This window comes from Centropristis striata, chromosome 24 (assembly GCF_030273125.1).
Source record: "Centropristis striata isolate RG_2023a ecotype Rhode Island chromosome 24, C.striata_1.0, whole genome shotgun sequence".
NCBI classification, from domain to species: domain Eukaryota; kingdom Metazoa; phylum Chordata; class Actinopteri; order Perciformes; family Serranidae; genus Centropristis; species Centropristis striata.
The window spans coordinates 16,910,599-16,926,182 of record NC_081540.1 but is presented as its reverse complement, the minus strand read 5'-3'; the positions used below and the strand labels follow the sequence as shown (position 1 = coordinate 16,926,182).

At 34.6% G+C, this 15,584-nt stretch overlaps 1 protein-coding gene across 2 annotated transcripts in view; it reads left to right on the top strand.

The window, feature by feature from the left end:
* The window catches only part of hsf2bp (heat shock transcription factor 2 binding protein), a 14,373-nt gene extending 452 nt beyond the window's left edge, over positions 1 to 13,921 (top strand). For both annotated transcript variants that reach the window (XM_059327807.1, XM_059327808.1), the window contains exons 2-9: positions 1,880 to 2,015; positions 3,447 to 3,550; positions 5,034 to 5,183; positions 5,273 to 5,417; positions 8,651 to 8,768; positions 10,591 to 10,694; positions 11,981 to 12,183; positions 13,337 to 13,921. In XM_059327807.1, the coding sequence (XP_059183790.1) occupies positions 1,880 to 2,015; positions 3,447 to 3,550; positions 5,034 to 5,183; positions 5,273 to 5,417; positions 8,651 to 8,768; positions 10,591 to 10,694; positions 11,981 to 12,183; positions 13,337 to 13,366 (990 nt within the window). In that variant the 3' untranslated portion in view covers positions 13,367 to 13,921. The remainder of the gene's footprint in view (positions 1 to 1,879; positions 2,016 to 3,446; positions 3,551 to 5,033; positions 5,184 to 5,272; positions 5,418 to 8,650; positions 8,769 to 10,590; positions 10,695 to 11,980; positions 12,184 to 13,336) is intronic.
* The last annotated feature ends 1,663 nt before the right edge of the window (positions 13,922 to 15,584 follow it).

Here is a 15,584-nt window from a genome sequence, read left to right as displayed (position 1 = left end):
GTATTGATTCCAGTTCCAACACAAAAACAATAAAAATCAGTCTTAAGAAGCTGTGTCTTCTTTCTGAGAATCGTTGCCCTTACATGACAGTGTTACAACACTTAATTGTTTATTATATATTTGGATCCTCATTAGTCTTCATAGAGATGAAGACTATTCTTCCTGGGGTCCACATTAAATCAAACAATTATTACACAATTACATCATTACAGCATTTATACAGAGAATAACATGAAACTATTCATCCTTACATAATTATAATGTATATTAACATGATTATAATATATATTAAGTAGTACAAGACATGATTATAGAAGAGTATACGAGGTAAGCTTAAAATGCAACATGATGTTCAATGCAGATGTATTAACATGCTTGAGATCAACTTAACATGATTTGCTAATTTCATAGAAGGCTATGGCAACATAATATTACTAATTTACTAATAACATGTTTAAATGTGTTACTACTGATAATAATTTGAAACATGGTTTGGACTGATATGACAGGGATGGCAGCTATTTCAACATCAGTGTTTTTGAGGTTTGATTGAAGGTTTGTGAGAAGTTCTTATGCAATTCAGTGGAAAGTATTTATGGTGGTAATTATTATAAGGACATCCCTGACATTGGATCATATACCTCCTGATTTCCATTAAGATAACATGACTGTAATGTTACAAATAATATGAAAAGATTCAAATTCAACAATGTAGAAATACTTTTGTTTAAATTATTCTGAAGGACTTCCTTGTAAGTAAGTAAGTAAAGTTTATTTATATAGCACTTTTCACAGATAAAATCACAAAGTGCTTTACAGAAGATAAAAAGAAAGGGGATAGGGGAACATAAGACAATTAAAACACAATTAAACACAATTTAAACACAATGAAACATAAAAAAAAATTATATAAAATAATATGTACAATGCATGGTGGTCATTCAAATGCCTGTCTAAAAAGATAGGTCTTAAGGTGATTTTTAAAAGAGTGCAACAATGTGAAAAAAGTGAATTTTTTTCTTGTTCATTTTAATGTCTGGTACAACTAAAGGTACATTTGTTTGGACAAATATAATGATAACAAAAAAAATAGCTGATAAGAGTTTAATTCAAGAGCTGATATCTAGAGATTTTCCATGTTTTTCTTGATAATAACCATAACCATAATCATAATCAATAAAACCATGTTAAATGTCTAGATATCAGCTCTTTAATTAAACTCTTATCAGCTATTTGTTGTTATCATTATCATTATCACCTCTAGTTGTACCAGGCACTAAAATGAACAAGAAACTGAAGAAAACAAGGGTGGTTTAATACTATTTTCCATGACTGTATTTTTGGTCATTTTGTGTCTTTTTCGGTTATTTTTACATCTATTTTAGTCATTTTGTTTCTATTTAGATAATTTTGTGTCCTTTTTCGGTTATTTTTACATCTATTTTTGGTCAATTTGTTTCTATTTCGATAATTTTTTTGTCGTTTTTCCGTCATTTGTATATATATGTATGCATTTGTATATCTATCTTTTTTTGATCATGTTTACATCTACAGTCATGGAAACATCCTTGATAATAACCAAAATCATCAATAAAACCATGTTCAATGTCTAGATATCAGCTCTTAAATTAAACTCTTATCAGCTATTTTTGTAGTTATCATTATATTTGTCCAAACAAATGTACCTTTAGTTGTACCAGACATTAAAATGAACAAAAAAAATGTAGAAAACAATGGTCTACATTTTTTTTTCCATGACTGTATATAATATTGAGAATGAAGTACAGCTGCTTTTAAGATAATTTGCTTACATTTTTCACCACATCTTTGTATGGATGTATGAATTACAAAAAACGAAGCACATCTTTTTTTCTTTCAGGATTGTTTTGTCAGAGTGAGGAAAAGAGATTTAGAGAAGTTAACCACAGAAGTGATGCAGCTGAGAGAGTTCCTGCCCAGCGTGCTGAACGGGGACCTGATTGAAATGCTGCAAAAAGCTCGAGCAGCTCAGACAAGTATGCTTCTATTAAACTTAGAAACACTTTATTAAGGTGGATGCCATGTCTTTTTTTTCAGATCTTTATTAAAAATGAGAGAAATACATATAAAGAAAAATGTCAACATCTGTATAATAAAATATATATATAAAAATAAAATAATAACATAATAAGGCACTTAGGGTATATGGTGCTTACATTTATGCTATGCTATGGTTTCTGGAAATAAGTTTTTAAAGTGTAACATGGTGCGTTCACATTTCTTATTTCGACATCAACTCTAAAGTCTCAATATAAAATTTCAATTTCTATTGTAAAAACACTAAAGTTAGGAAGGGATTTTGAAAACTTCCTCTTGTGGATGTTAAACTTACCCATCAGAAGCATAAGATTTGTTATAAAGCATACTGTTTTGTCATTAGATTCAAATTCTGAGATAATATCTATAGGTTAAAAAATGATGGGCTGTCCAATCTTATCCAGTATGAATTTTTCCATATCCCTCCAAAATATAGATGACAATGGGCAAACATAAAATACATGTAAAATTGTCTCTGGATTATCTCCACAAAAAGTGCACATTTCGCTTACATCAGCAAACCTGGAAATTAATTTATAACATTGGGGTGAATGCCATGTCAGCTTATGTGTTTATGCTATAGTGACATAAAGCAGTTTTTATCGAGACATAAATTATGACATCAATGGATTTTCACTGGATTTTTATTCTTATCTAGGACTCATCTGTCATCTGTCACCATAGAACTTCCAAACTAAGCAACCCTCGTTTAAACATCAGTTATTATGGGACTTATTACGAGTGCGCGATTTATGTCAGTGTTCTAATCCCATAAGTTACTGTTACCAAGGTTATAATAGTTTTGGATTTTTCATGAGTTTTCATTTTAATTTTGTTGTTAATTTTCGTTTTCAAATTCAGTTAGTTTTAATGAGTTAGGGTGAGTTTAGGGTGAGTTTGCTAGTTTAAATTTGTTTTATTTTTTGGGAAATAGTTTTAGTTTAGTTTTTATTAGTTTTTGTGTTAGTGTTAGTTTTTTTGTAATGGGGTATTTGTTGGGTGCCAGATTCAAAAAAGTCACAATAAATGTTCCTTTATTTCCTTTGTCTGATCCATCTCAGCCCCAATGAGTTTATTAAGTCATAAAACCAGATAAATGAAATAGATTTCATATCAACCAAAAAGTTGACAAAGATGAAAACGAAGGAAATTTTCACTATAATTTTAGTTAGTTTTCACCACAGTGATCGTTTTTTTTTTAAACTCGTTTTTATTTTTTAAAAAACTCGTTTTTATTTTTATTTCAGTTTACGAAAATGTTTTTTCAATTCTAGTTTTTGTTAACTAAAATAACCTTGATCAGAGTAACTGGAAACCCACAAACCTACAGACATTGGACACATTTTGTGTGTGTGTGTGTGTGTGTGTAGTGAAGGAAGACTTTGTGCAGGAACAGGAGCAGTTGAGACAGCAGTGTCAGCACCTTCAGTCCCGACTGGATGCAGTGCAGACTGAGTGTCAGAAAGAGAGAGAGGTGAGAGAGGACAGGAAAAAAAGTGGAGTTTCAGTGATAGAATCCCTTTGTAGTTTAAAGTAAGGATGTTTAGGGGGGGATAGCAGGTCAACAGGAGAAGTTGTGTATACTGAAAGCTGGAAAACTAGTTAAACACTGTTTCAAGTTGTTCTGTTCATGAATCTCTGATAAAATGAATAAATGAATATTATTGAATGTAGTACAGGAGGAACAAAAGTAATCCTGAATGAAAGAGACACAAAGAAATGTAGCTTTAACATAAATTAAGACATCCAGATCCAGTAGTTACACTAGTGTAACACTGAAATGCCTTCAACATTTAAGATGGTTTTATTAGAGTCTGATCATACATGTTGTGGTACAATATGTCAAAAATGACAGAAAAACAACATATTAAGCATTTTGATTTTTTTTTCCTCAGAAAAAAGACGTATTTTAAAATTCCCCAAAATGCTAAGGATGGTTTAACCCTTTGATGCACAACATGGGTCTAAAGTGACCCGACAGAGTTTTTATGTTCTATATATTTGCAATAATTCATCATTTAGTATTCCAGGTTTTCCTCAATTAGTTTGTTTTTGATCATCATACATCCTAATTTTTATGTTTTCCTTTATTAATTTTTGAATAAAATCCCTGTTTGTGTCACTACTCTTCTAATGCACAACATGGGTCAAAAATGACCCATAGGCTATTCATTTTTTTAGCTAAGTAGCTTGTTAAGCTAAGTACTTAGCAAACTTCTTGGCTGAGTATTTCGCTAAGTAGCTTGCTAAGCTAACTACTTAGCTAACTTCTTGGCGAAGTAGTTCGCTTTGCAAGCTACTTAGCCAAGTAGTTAGCTATGTAATAATACAAAAGCTTTTTTTCTTCATAAATTATGAGAAGGAAATGATAATGATCTGTTGTTATCAAAAACAAGATATTTAAAGAATATTTAGAATATTCAATCATAAAATAAGTTGATATCAAAAGATCGAGCACAGAAACACACAGCAAGCAATAAATAACATATATATATATATATATATATATATATATAATTAAACCATCCTTAGCATTTTGTTTATTTATTGTCACTCACTTACTTACTTGTGCAATAATAACAATTCAATAAGTTTTTAATTATTTAAATAAATATATATATAAATAGTAGAAAAATTGCAATCTATATAAACTTAAAAAAAATATTGCATTGTTAGTATTTCCCAAGTAAGTGAGTGACAATAAATTATAATAATTAATTAGATAAATATAAATGCATAGTGGTTTTCAATGTACCTTTTTTTTTTTTTTTTTTACATATATGTATATAAGCATATTCACAATGAAGTGACCTTAACCTATTAATTCTGTTCGTCCATGATCTTTACTTTCAGAGTAATTGTTAAGCAGTCATGTATACGTTTGGTATTTTCATGCATCCACATGATATACATAATGAATTTCATAATAAGTGATTTTCCTTGCTTTATGTGTGCAGGAGAAGCTGCTGCTCCGTGATCAGCTGTGGCAGAGTGGAGCTGAGCTGCAGCAGCAGGCCGACTTCTGCTCTGGTCTGGGATCAGCAGCCGGCAGCCTGCTGTGGAGCTGCTCCTCCAGCCAGGACACAGTCACACGCTGGCTGGCTGACGTGAGTCCTCCCCGCTGTCTCTCTGTCTCTCTGTCTGTGTGATGTTGGTGTGTGACTGCTGATGGAGGAGTTGTGTGCTGGTGGTGCAGGGGAAGCTGCAGTCCTTCCTGTCCGTAGCGGCTCAGACTCTGGAGAGCTTCGTCACGTCTCTGGACCAGGAGACCAAAACTCAAACCGAGGACCACAACTCCCACGAGCACCAGTTTGTGCTCTCTCTGGCTGGAACCATCACTAGTAAGTCCACACAACCACTTTATTATATTCTATTGGCCTTAAAGGAACACTCCACCGTTTTTTCATATTAAAACATGTTATTCAGGTAAGTAAGACGAGTTGATACAGACCTCTTGCGTCTCAATGCGTGCACTCAATCGCCCTGGCGCGCGGAGCTACTTGGCTAGCACTTAGCTTAGCCCAGTTCATTCATTAGGATCCAAACAGATGGACAGTTAGAAGCGACCAAACTCCTCCACGTTTTCCCTATTTAAATACAGCTACACGAGTAGTTAAACGACCAAGTATGGCGACACAAAATAAAACGTGGCGCTTTTCTAAGCGGATAAAAAGGATAACTATAATGTATGGCGGAATAGCACTTGAGAGCACTTCGACTCGGCGCAGTAATATCATCACTCCTGACGGAAGTGAGAGGGAGCGGAAGTGATGATATTACTGCGCCGAGTCAAAGTGCTCCCAAGTGCTATTCCGCCATACATTATAGTTCTCCTTTTTATCCGCTTAGAAAAGCGCCACGTTTTATTTTGTGTCGCCATACTTGGTCGTTTAACTACTCGTGTAGCTGTATTTAAATAGGGAAAACGTGGAGGAGTTTGGTCGCTTCTAACTGTCCATCTGTTTGGACCGTAATGAATGAACTGGGCTAAGCTAAGTGCTAGCCAAGTAGCTCCGCGCGCCAGGGTGATTGAGTGCACGCATTGAGACGCAAGAGGTCTGTATCAACTCGTCTTACTTACCCGAATAACATGTTTTAATATGAAAAAACGGTGGAGTGTTCCTTTAACCCTCTGAACCCCAAGCAGTGTCTGTATCCCAAAGTCAAGGAACGATCCTCAAACAGCTGAATCTGAATCTGTCCCAATGTCCAGGATTCTCCAGAGGGCAGAGTCCTTCATTTGCCCAAATTCCGAGGATGCATGTGTGTATCCTCCTTGCGCCCCGACTACCCATAATGCCGTGCGCACACCGGTCTACCGGGAGATTTAAAAATGGCGAGCAAAGAAACAGTGACACCGGCGGCGCAATATGAATTTAAATATTAAAGTATTTTCAGTTTACACTGAATGTTTGTTATCACATAACTTACAAAACTTGTCTTCAAAGTTAAGCAAAAACAAATCCATAAACAAATGCCAGAATATTTAGCTCAAAGATAATAAACATCATCTTGATACATTGCATTTGCCAGTTAAGTTAATTGATGCCGTCTCAGTTGCTAAAGTTATTGTTAATTCATATGCGTCAGGTGATGATGTACTATGTGCAAAGTATATGTAGCGATGCCATTCATTGTTATTTATAAATAACTGTTATTGTACTGTACTGTAAAATAAAAACATCACAGATCACATCTCCATGGTGAGTTATGCTAAGCAGCGGCCAAATTCAGCCAGGATTAATGAAATATTCAGGTTTAATCCACTTTGTGGCTTTTTTTTTGTTAAATCGTGGAGATTCAACCTTAAAGCATCTTCTTCATTTTCCACAAATATGTGTCAGAGTGCTGATGCCAAAGACACATCATGTCTCAACTGGTTTAGAAATTGCGATGCTGAGTTTAAGCAGGACGTCCAGTTACACAGCTGCACACTGAAGGCTGTTCCAATTGTCCGTTACACCAGTGAAAGGAAGGACTCTGACCTCGTCTCTGGAGGACCCGACTCTGAAGGAAGGATCCTTGACATTTGGATACAGCCAAAGTCTGCATGTTGTTGTTTGTTTTTTTGTTTGTTTTTTACTATTTATACATTTTACTCAGTGTGGCCTCATATTTCACTGCAATCAATTCTGTCCCGCAAAGTCTAACTGCAGAAACTACATTTTTGGTCAAAATTGAGTTATAGTTAAAAATGAACTCCTTGATGTCTGTTTTATCTTGTGACAAAGTTTTAGATTTCAATTTTGCATTATTTCGGAGAAATAATGACATAAAAATTGCAGTAACAAAATCCAACTCAAAACCAAAGCAGACCGCAGTAAGTTCACTTACCACCGTCTGATTTGGAGATATTTAAGAATTTAAACATAAAACAAAAGCAGTGTAGCCTTGTATTTCTTCATTGTGTTGAATAGTGAAGACAAGAATAATAGAAATTATAATTTTATTTGATAGGGAAATTATTATCTAGATGATAAAGTAAAAAAAGTGAGATAAAATTATATTAAGTCTAAAATACACAATTTTTTCAATAGAGTTGTTGAACACTTTTAAATACACTAATAACAAAAACAAAAAAGCTGAAAGAAGACGACAACATTGTAGTTACTGCTCTCTGTTTTTGCATTGCTGTAAAAGGTTCTAATAGTAATGCAATACCAGAGTGCAGTAACTACATTTTTGGGGTCAAAGGTCAAGTAAATCTTCATGATTTTTGAGCATTAATATTACATCATCAATACTTGTAGAAATAAGTGTCATATCACTTAGCGACCTATAACCCATTTGGCTGGCCAGTTAGAAAACTTAAAAGCAGTTTTTCTCAGTTTTACCCTTTGCTAGTTACTGCAGTTAGACTTTGTAGGGCAGTATAAGTCCTGCAGCTCTATGGAATCAGCACAATCGTGGCTAGAAGTGGGAGCAAATGTCTTTTGTACAGTTATTATGACATACTGTACATCAGGTTACTTGGGGGCCGCAGGAGGCAGTATCAAAATGGCCAAAAAAGACAGAAAATTAAAAAAAAAAGACCGAAAATGACCCAAAAAAGACAGAAAATTACAAAAAAGACACAAAATGACCCAAAAAAGACACTAAATTACAAAAAAAAGACACTAAATTACAGAAAAAAACTAAATTACCCAAGAAAGACACAAGAAGACCAAAAAGAGACACAAAATTACCAAAGGACACAACATTACCAAAAAAGACACAAAATTATAAAAAAAAAAGACACAAAATTACCCAAAAAAGACACAAAATTACCCAAGAAAGTAATTAAAGGGACCTTCCACACACAACACGGTAAAGTGCCATTCATATAAAACTCACATTAAACTTTCATATCAAGGTGGGGGCCACAAAATATCGTCACGAGGGCCGCAATTGGCCTGCGGGCTGCGAGTTTGAGACCCATGATGTACATCATTAAAAACAAGAAAAAGCACAAGCTAATTTCTTTGATAAATTAGAAATCCTCTCTGATCTGTGTAAACAGCCATAAAATGACAATGTGACTCCAAACCAGTGTTACCCCCAATCACCTGCCTTGTCTTTGTTTCCCATCAATCAGACATAGCAGCAGTGAGCTGTGGGCGGGACTTCCTCTCCAGCTCAGCTCACGTCCTGTTGGACACTCTGATGAAGCTCTTGGAGCTGATGAAGCCGGGTGTCTTCCCCAAACTGAAAGTGTAAGTGGAGCTTTGGTAAAATACCAAACCTTAACCGCTCATAGTTTTATTGTTGGCAATTTTATATGCCATGTAATAATTCCTGGTTGTCAGCTGTTTTTTGTAGTATTAGATGTCCTTAATAACAAACTAAAAGTTGACCAAAATCTGACCAGTAGAAAGGAGTCATTTTATAGATGGGCAGGAAGCACCAACACTAGGCAAAGAGATATTTTAGTTTGATATGAGAAAGGAGAAATGTGTAATTAGTGAAGGGAAACTGTAAAGTGTCTGTGGTGAAGATGCTCATGCAGGAAGTCACACTAGAACTGATCACATTTTTGTGGTTGTAAATGTAATATGATATATATATATATATATATATATATATATATATATGAGTGAAGCCAATAAAGTTCAATTAAATTTATGCATGTTATTCATTTTTCAGAATACATGTACTATATGAGCTATAATATTGAGTTGGAAATTACGTAAATACATGGCCAAAATGAACATCTCTATTTGATCAAATAATACTCTAGTGATATTCTCAATAGCTTTAAATGATTCTTTGGCCCAGAAAATGTAGATTTTGACACCAGCATTGACCTTCTGAGTGGCTTGGAAGATATATTGGTTCTCATAGATTTTATATGGGTGCCATCTCCGATCCACAATCTTGATGAAGTGGCTCCCATCAAAAATTAAACTTATAGTGATAGAGCATGTGGAAAAAATGTGGTGCTTTTGTCCGACGTGTCCCCTTTATTTAGCTCCGCCTCCTGACTAAAAGGAGTAATGGTCATTTTAAAGACCTGGTGGTCGCCATTTTGAAAATGGGGCATTTTTTGGAGTCAGAAATGAGTAACTTTTAGTATATTTTTAAGTAGATCTGATACTACTGTAAACCACTGAGAACCCTTTTGTTAGATTTTTTTTAGGGTTAAACCATATTTGCACTTGACAATTAATGAACATCACCATTAGTATGAACATGGCCTGAAATAGAGAAATGTACTTAACCAACATGTAACATAAAGGAAACTGATCTGATCATCTGATCCATGTCAGGGCTCGATCACAGATAATGGCCTTCTTCCAGTGTTAAGGCATTAAAGCAGAATTTAATGTTTTTACAGGATCTTGTTCCTCCTGTGCATTTTTGGCATTGTTTTAAATGATGATGTGATTTTGACAGAAATGTTGCAACTTTAAGCTTCATTTTGGTTACTTTTTCTAACAGAAACGTTGGTAACTGATGATCCAGTGAATCGCTGGGCAAATGTTTGGGTTCAGGGGGTAAACTTCACTTGTAGGTAGTTTTTTAGTGTCTGATGTTACCAGTAAGTAGGGCTGGGCGATATATTGATATAAAAAATATATCAATATATTTTTTATTGCGATATGGAATTAGACCATATCGCATATATCGATGTAGTTCACTTTTTTTTCCTTTTTATATAAATGCTGCCCTTACTCGAGTTTTTCATATTTAGTTCTTTTGTAATGTTCGTTATTCTTTTCTCATATAAATATATTTATTTCAGAAAAAGATTGGCCTATTTTATTTCATAGGCTATTTTTATTTAAGATTTTTAAAAAAAGGTACTCCTGTTGTTATACAGTATTTATGTTCACTTAAATAAACGGTTTCAATAAAACTACTTGTCATATTTGGCTTTGACTAAACATTTGTTCTCACTTTGTCATAAAAATATCAGGATATATATTGTATTTCGATATTCAGCCTAAATATATCGGGATATGACTTTTGGCCCAGCCCTACCAGTAAGTGTCAGTGCTGTTCTTCTGCTGTACTCACTGGTTTATTCTGCTGCAGGTTGATGCTGATGGCTCTGTATAACGTCAGCATCAGTGTTAAAGGACTCAAGTGTATCAGTGAGAACACAGGACTCCTGCCTCTCGTCTGGACCCTGCTGGACGGTAACAAATATGACTAAATCTGATACATCAAAAAATACAAATACAAATATGTACAGCCATTTTTATTATGAATCCTACTGGGAAAAACATTTTTTTAATTTTGGATCAACATTTTGAACCCCCAAAAACAAATAGAAAACATTCAAATCTTTCTTTAAAAACACAATCATGCTCATTGATACATTTCAGATGTTGTAAATGTGAACAAAGGTTGCAAATATAACATAACAGGTAAAATGAGGATAACATCTAGTTCTATATTTTTATACTAAATATATTTGACCTTATCTCTGGTTTTACTTGGCCGATCATCATCAAACAAAAACTGGCATTGCATAAGCTGGAGCATTTACTGGGATGTTAGTTTTGGCTAGCAAAAAACAAAAACAAAATGTACGTTACTGACTTAAGAAAACTGAACAGCGACTCCTTGGAGTGTCTGTTAGTCCAACCAAATGCTCAACAAGACATTTTTACTGAACAAAACGTTCAAATAAACTGTCATTAAGTGAAAATACAGTGAAAGGGTCAAAGTTATGAGACCAAACAGCTAAACGTCCTTTTTTATATCTTTATAACTTTATATATAACTTAATTGACACGTTGCCGTGGATACGCATTGTTCTGCTTCTCTCCTGATAATGGCTCACTTTGTTCGTGACCTGTCAATCAAAGGTAGCCACGCCTCAAATCATACGATTCTTTATCTTCTATTTTCTTCTAAATGGGGCCATTATTTTCGCTATTAACATCAGATTGTCTCGAAGAAGATTTTTTTTACTAGTGACTGAGACCATAGTGTTGTCCTAAAAATTTTTCTAAGGTAATAAATCTAGTGAGAAGTTTTCTAATTTTGCATTGAAATGAATGGTCAAAAATGTTTTTGCAGCCACACTTAGCGCCCTCTCCTGGAATTTCCGGTAGAATGCAGCTTAGGGCACTTCCTGGTTTGCCTCCCTGCTCAGACCTGGAGGTTGCCGCCTGGTTTTAATCTCTTTCAAGTAGTAGATGCTAGAGCCCAGCTACGGGATGGTGGTGGGTTGGCTGTTTTTCAGCATGAGGAGTGAGGTTGGGGTTAAAATATCAGGCTAAGCCAATCACTTGTCCCTATTTCTTACCTGTTGGATGATTGGGATCTAAAAATTTCCCTCCCAAGCACCTGCCGCAAAACAGGTGCGACAACTGCCATGCCACATTGAGATTTAATTAATTTATTATACAACAGTTGACGTTATTATGATGAATGAAAAGCAGTTTTCACACTCTGGTTTGTGTTTGTGTGGCAGACGGAGACTGGGAGGTGTGTCTTCACTCTCTGCGTCTCCTGCAGTCGGTGATGTTAGAGGAGGAGGAGGCGCTCCTCCTGCAGGGTTCTCCTCTGCTCCATCCAGACTTCCAGGCTCGTGTCAGCCTGCTTACCTCCAGTGTTCAGCCCAGCCTGAGACTGGCTGCCCAGCAGACTCTAGAGGACCTGCAGGCCCTCCAACAGGTGACATACTCACAACAAGTCACAAGTCTTCTTTCATTCTTTCTATTTTTTCACATCTCAGAGATTATGATTGTACTTTTTACTCCACTATTAACAATACAAAATACACATCTATCATTTTATTGGTCCTAAGGGTTAATTCAGCAACATTTAAAGCAATGCATAAAATAAATATATTACTAATATTAATATCAGGTCCACAGTTACCAGCTGCAACATCAAAGTGACATTAATGCATTATGATCTAATAATATCATGTATTGTATTTTAGTACTTTAAGTACATTTTGCTTTCTAACATTGTAATTAAAAGCATTGAAATGCAATAAAAATGGTGGCTCAAAAACATTCATCCATTTTCATCCACTCACCCAGGGCCGAACCGCGGGGGCAGCAGGATCAGCAAAGTACAAAAACATAAATAGAATTGGCTCCAAACTAGGGCTGGGCGATATGGACCAAAAGTCATATCCCGATATATTTAGGCTGAATATTGATATACGATATATATCCCGATATTTTGAGAGTGAGAGCAAATGTTCAGTCAAAGCCAAATATGACATGTCACAAGTAGTTTTATTGAAACTTTTAATTTAGGTGAACATAAATAAAAACAACAGGAGAACCTTCTTTAAAATCAAAGCTCCATAAAATGCACATTTAAATAAAAAATATCTTAAATAAAAATAGCCTATGAAATAAAATAGGCCAATCTTTTTCTGAAATAAATTTATTTGTATGAGAAAAGAATAACGAACTAAAACAACTAAATATGACAAACCCTAGTAAGGGCAGCATTTCTATATAAAGAAAGGAAAAAAATGAACTATATCGATATATGTGATGTGGTCTAATTCCATATCACATTTAAAAATATATCCATATATTTTTTTATATTAATATATCGCCCAGCCCTACTCCAAACTAGTTGTTCAGGTCATCGAACAATAAACTAAACAGACACTGTAATAGTTTTCATTTTTAATTTACAGTAAATTCCTGTCAATAAAAGTGCTGTAATCACATATTTTTTATAACACTCTATGACATCAATACAGTAGAACACTGTTCAGATTTCACTGTAAATTTACATCCAAAGTGATTTTTGGTTTCTTTGTTTATTGATGTAAACAGTGAAGTGTGTGTGTTTCCAGGGTCGGGGCTGTAAACAGAGCAGCCTCTGATGTGGATTCAGTATCTTCAGTCCAGTCTTCCTTCTGTGTTCATTTTCATCAAAGTTAAACCTTTATATTAAACTTTTATTAAGCCTTTTATATCTAAACTTTAAAAGCTTTTGTTGGCTGTTGAGCCTTCACTTTGTGTTCTAATGGTTGTTACCCAATAAATGTGAATACAGTTTTCTACAAGACACATTAAATATAATGTTTCCACAATTTCAGAGCACTGTCTCTCTATTTTCATAGACATATTCTACCTTTTTTCTCATGTTGATACAATGATATTTGTTATATTCCATGCATCTGATTCCTTTATAATCCATGTAGAGCGTAGTATGGTATATTGGTATATATTTACCATTTTGCAACAGAAGCATATGCACTATCTATGTTTATTACATATTTATTTACAATGTATTTATCCTTCATTTTTTACACTCAACACTTTTTATACACCTTTTATCACTCTTATAATGATAGTTAGCTATTATTATTATTTAAAAATATATAATTAAATACAAGGCTTGTTTTATTATTGATTAAAAAAACTCTACCCATCTATTTCTATGTTGTTTTTTCATTAAGGACATATTTTTTTTAAGAAGCATTTCTTTTCTTAAGAAGGCTTTGTGAATCCGGCCCCTGGTGTGTTGATAACTGTGTTATATATTTGGTTTACCCAGAAACAACCAATTTCCCCCGAAAAACTCAGCAGCCTCCATTGTTTTATTATTTAATTGTTTTACAGCGAGGAGACCCAAGTGTCCGATTTGGGATACAGTTAGTGCACAGCTAATTTACTGGCGTTATCGCCCTTTAGCCGACTCTGGTAAACCCGAGGCTAACATACACGGTTAAAACGATATACGGTTCGAAAGATAAGAAGATAGACTTTAGTTTCACACCATTTAATTAATTGGAAGCATAACACAATCATTTGTATTGGTAGTTAATGTGAAATTTTGATAGAATCTTAGTCGAATGGTGTCCGATTTGGGATACAGTTAGCGCATGTCTTATTTACTGGCGTTGGCATCCTTTAGCCGACTCTGGTAAACCCGAGGCGAACGTAAACGGTTAACACGATATATGGTTCGAAAGATAAGAAGTTAGACTTTAGTTTCACACCATTTAATTAATTGGAAGCATAACACAATCATTTATATTAGTAGTTAATGTGAAATTTTGATAGAATCTTAGCCATAGGGTGTCCGATTTGGGATACAGTTATGCTACATTTTGTGTCTTTTTCCACCACTGAATTTATACTGGACTACATTCAAGTCAACCATAATCGAAATAGCGAAAACTAGAATTGAAAAAACATTTTTGTTTACTGAAATAAAAATAAAAACGAGATTTTTGGTTGATATGAAATCTATATCATCTATTTGGTTTTATAACTTAATAAATGTATTGGGGCTGAGATGGATAATAAAAGGAAATAAAGGCAACATTTATTGTGACTTTTTTTAAATCTGGAACCCAACAAATACCCCATTACAAAAAAACTAAAACTAACACTAAAACTAATAAAAACTAAGCATTTTTCCCAAAAATAAAAACTAATTAAAACTAGCAAACTAAAACTAATGAAAAATCCAAAACTATTATAACCTTGGTTTGCATAAAGCACATTATACATTTCTGAAAATAAAACCATAAAGAGTAAAGAATAAATCCACACAGTAGTTGCCTTTTGTTAATTATATAGCTTTATTGTATGTTTCTTTAGTATGGACCATTAAACAAGGCCTAGACTACAGTACAGGATATATTTCAGACAAGAGAGGAGAGGGTTCAAAGAGTCAGCACAAGAATGGAAGCAGCCAGGGCCTCAGAGAACTTCACCGATGGAAAATATGGGACAAGACGTGTGACATTTACCTCCAAGCTTAACCCCAACCATCTGTACCGCCAGAGGGCTCGCTCTGACACACAGCAACAACAATCAGCAGAGTGTGAATGTCCCGTCCTTATGAGTTTTCTCCTTAAAAACTCCAGCTGCCCTTCACTTAACCATCCTCAGGGGAGATTTTTGTTAAGCTCAAAACAATGATACTAATAATACTGTAAGAGTGCCAAGAAGAATGAACAGAGGAGAAAGTGAGGGAGGAGGACACAGATATCCTCGAAGGGAAAAGGAGAAGAAGGGGTGGAGGAGAGATTCTGTGCTCCCCATCCCAGTCGATACGGGTCAACCTGGTCAGCCACCACTGGGCCT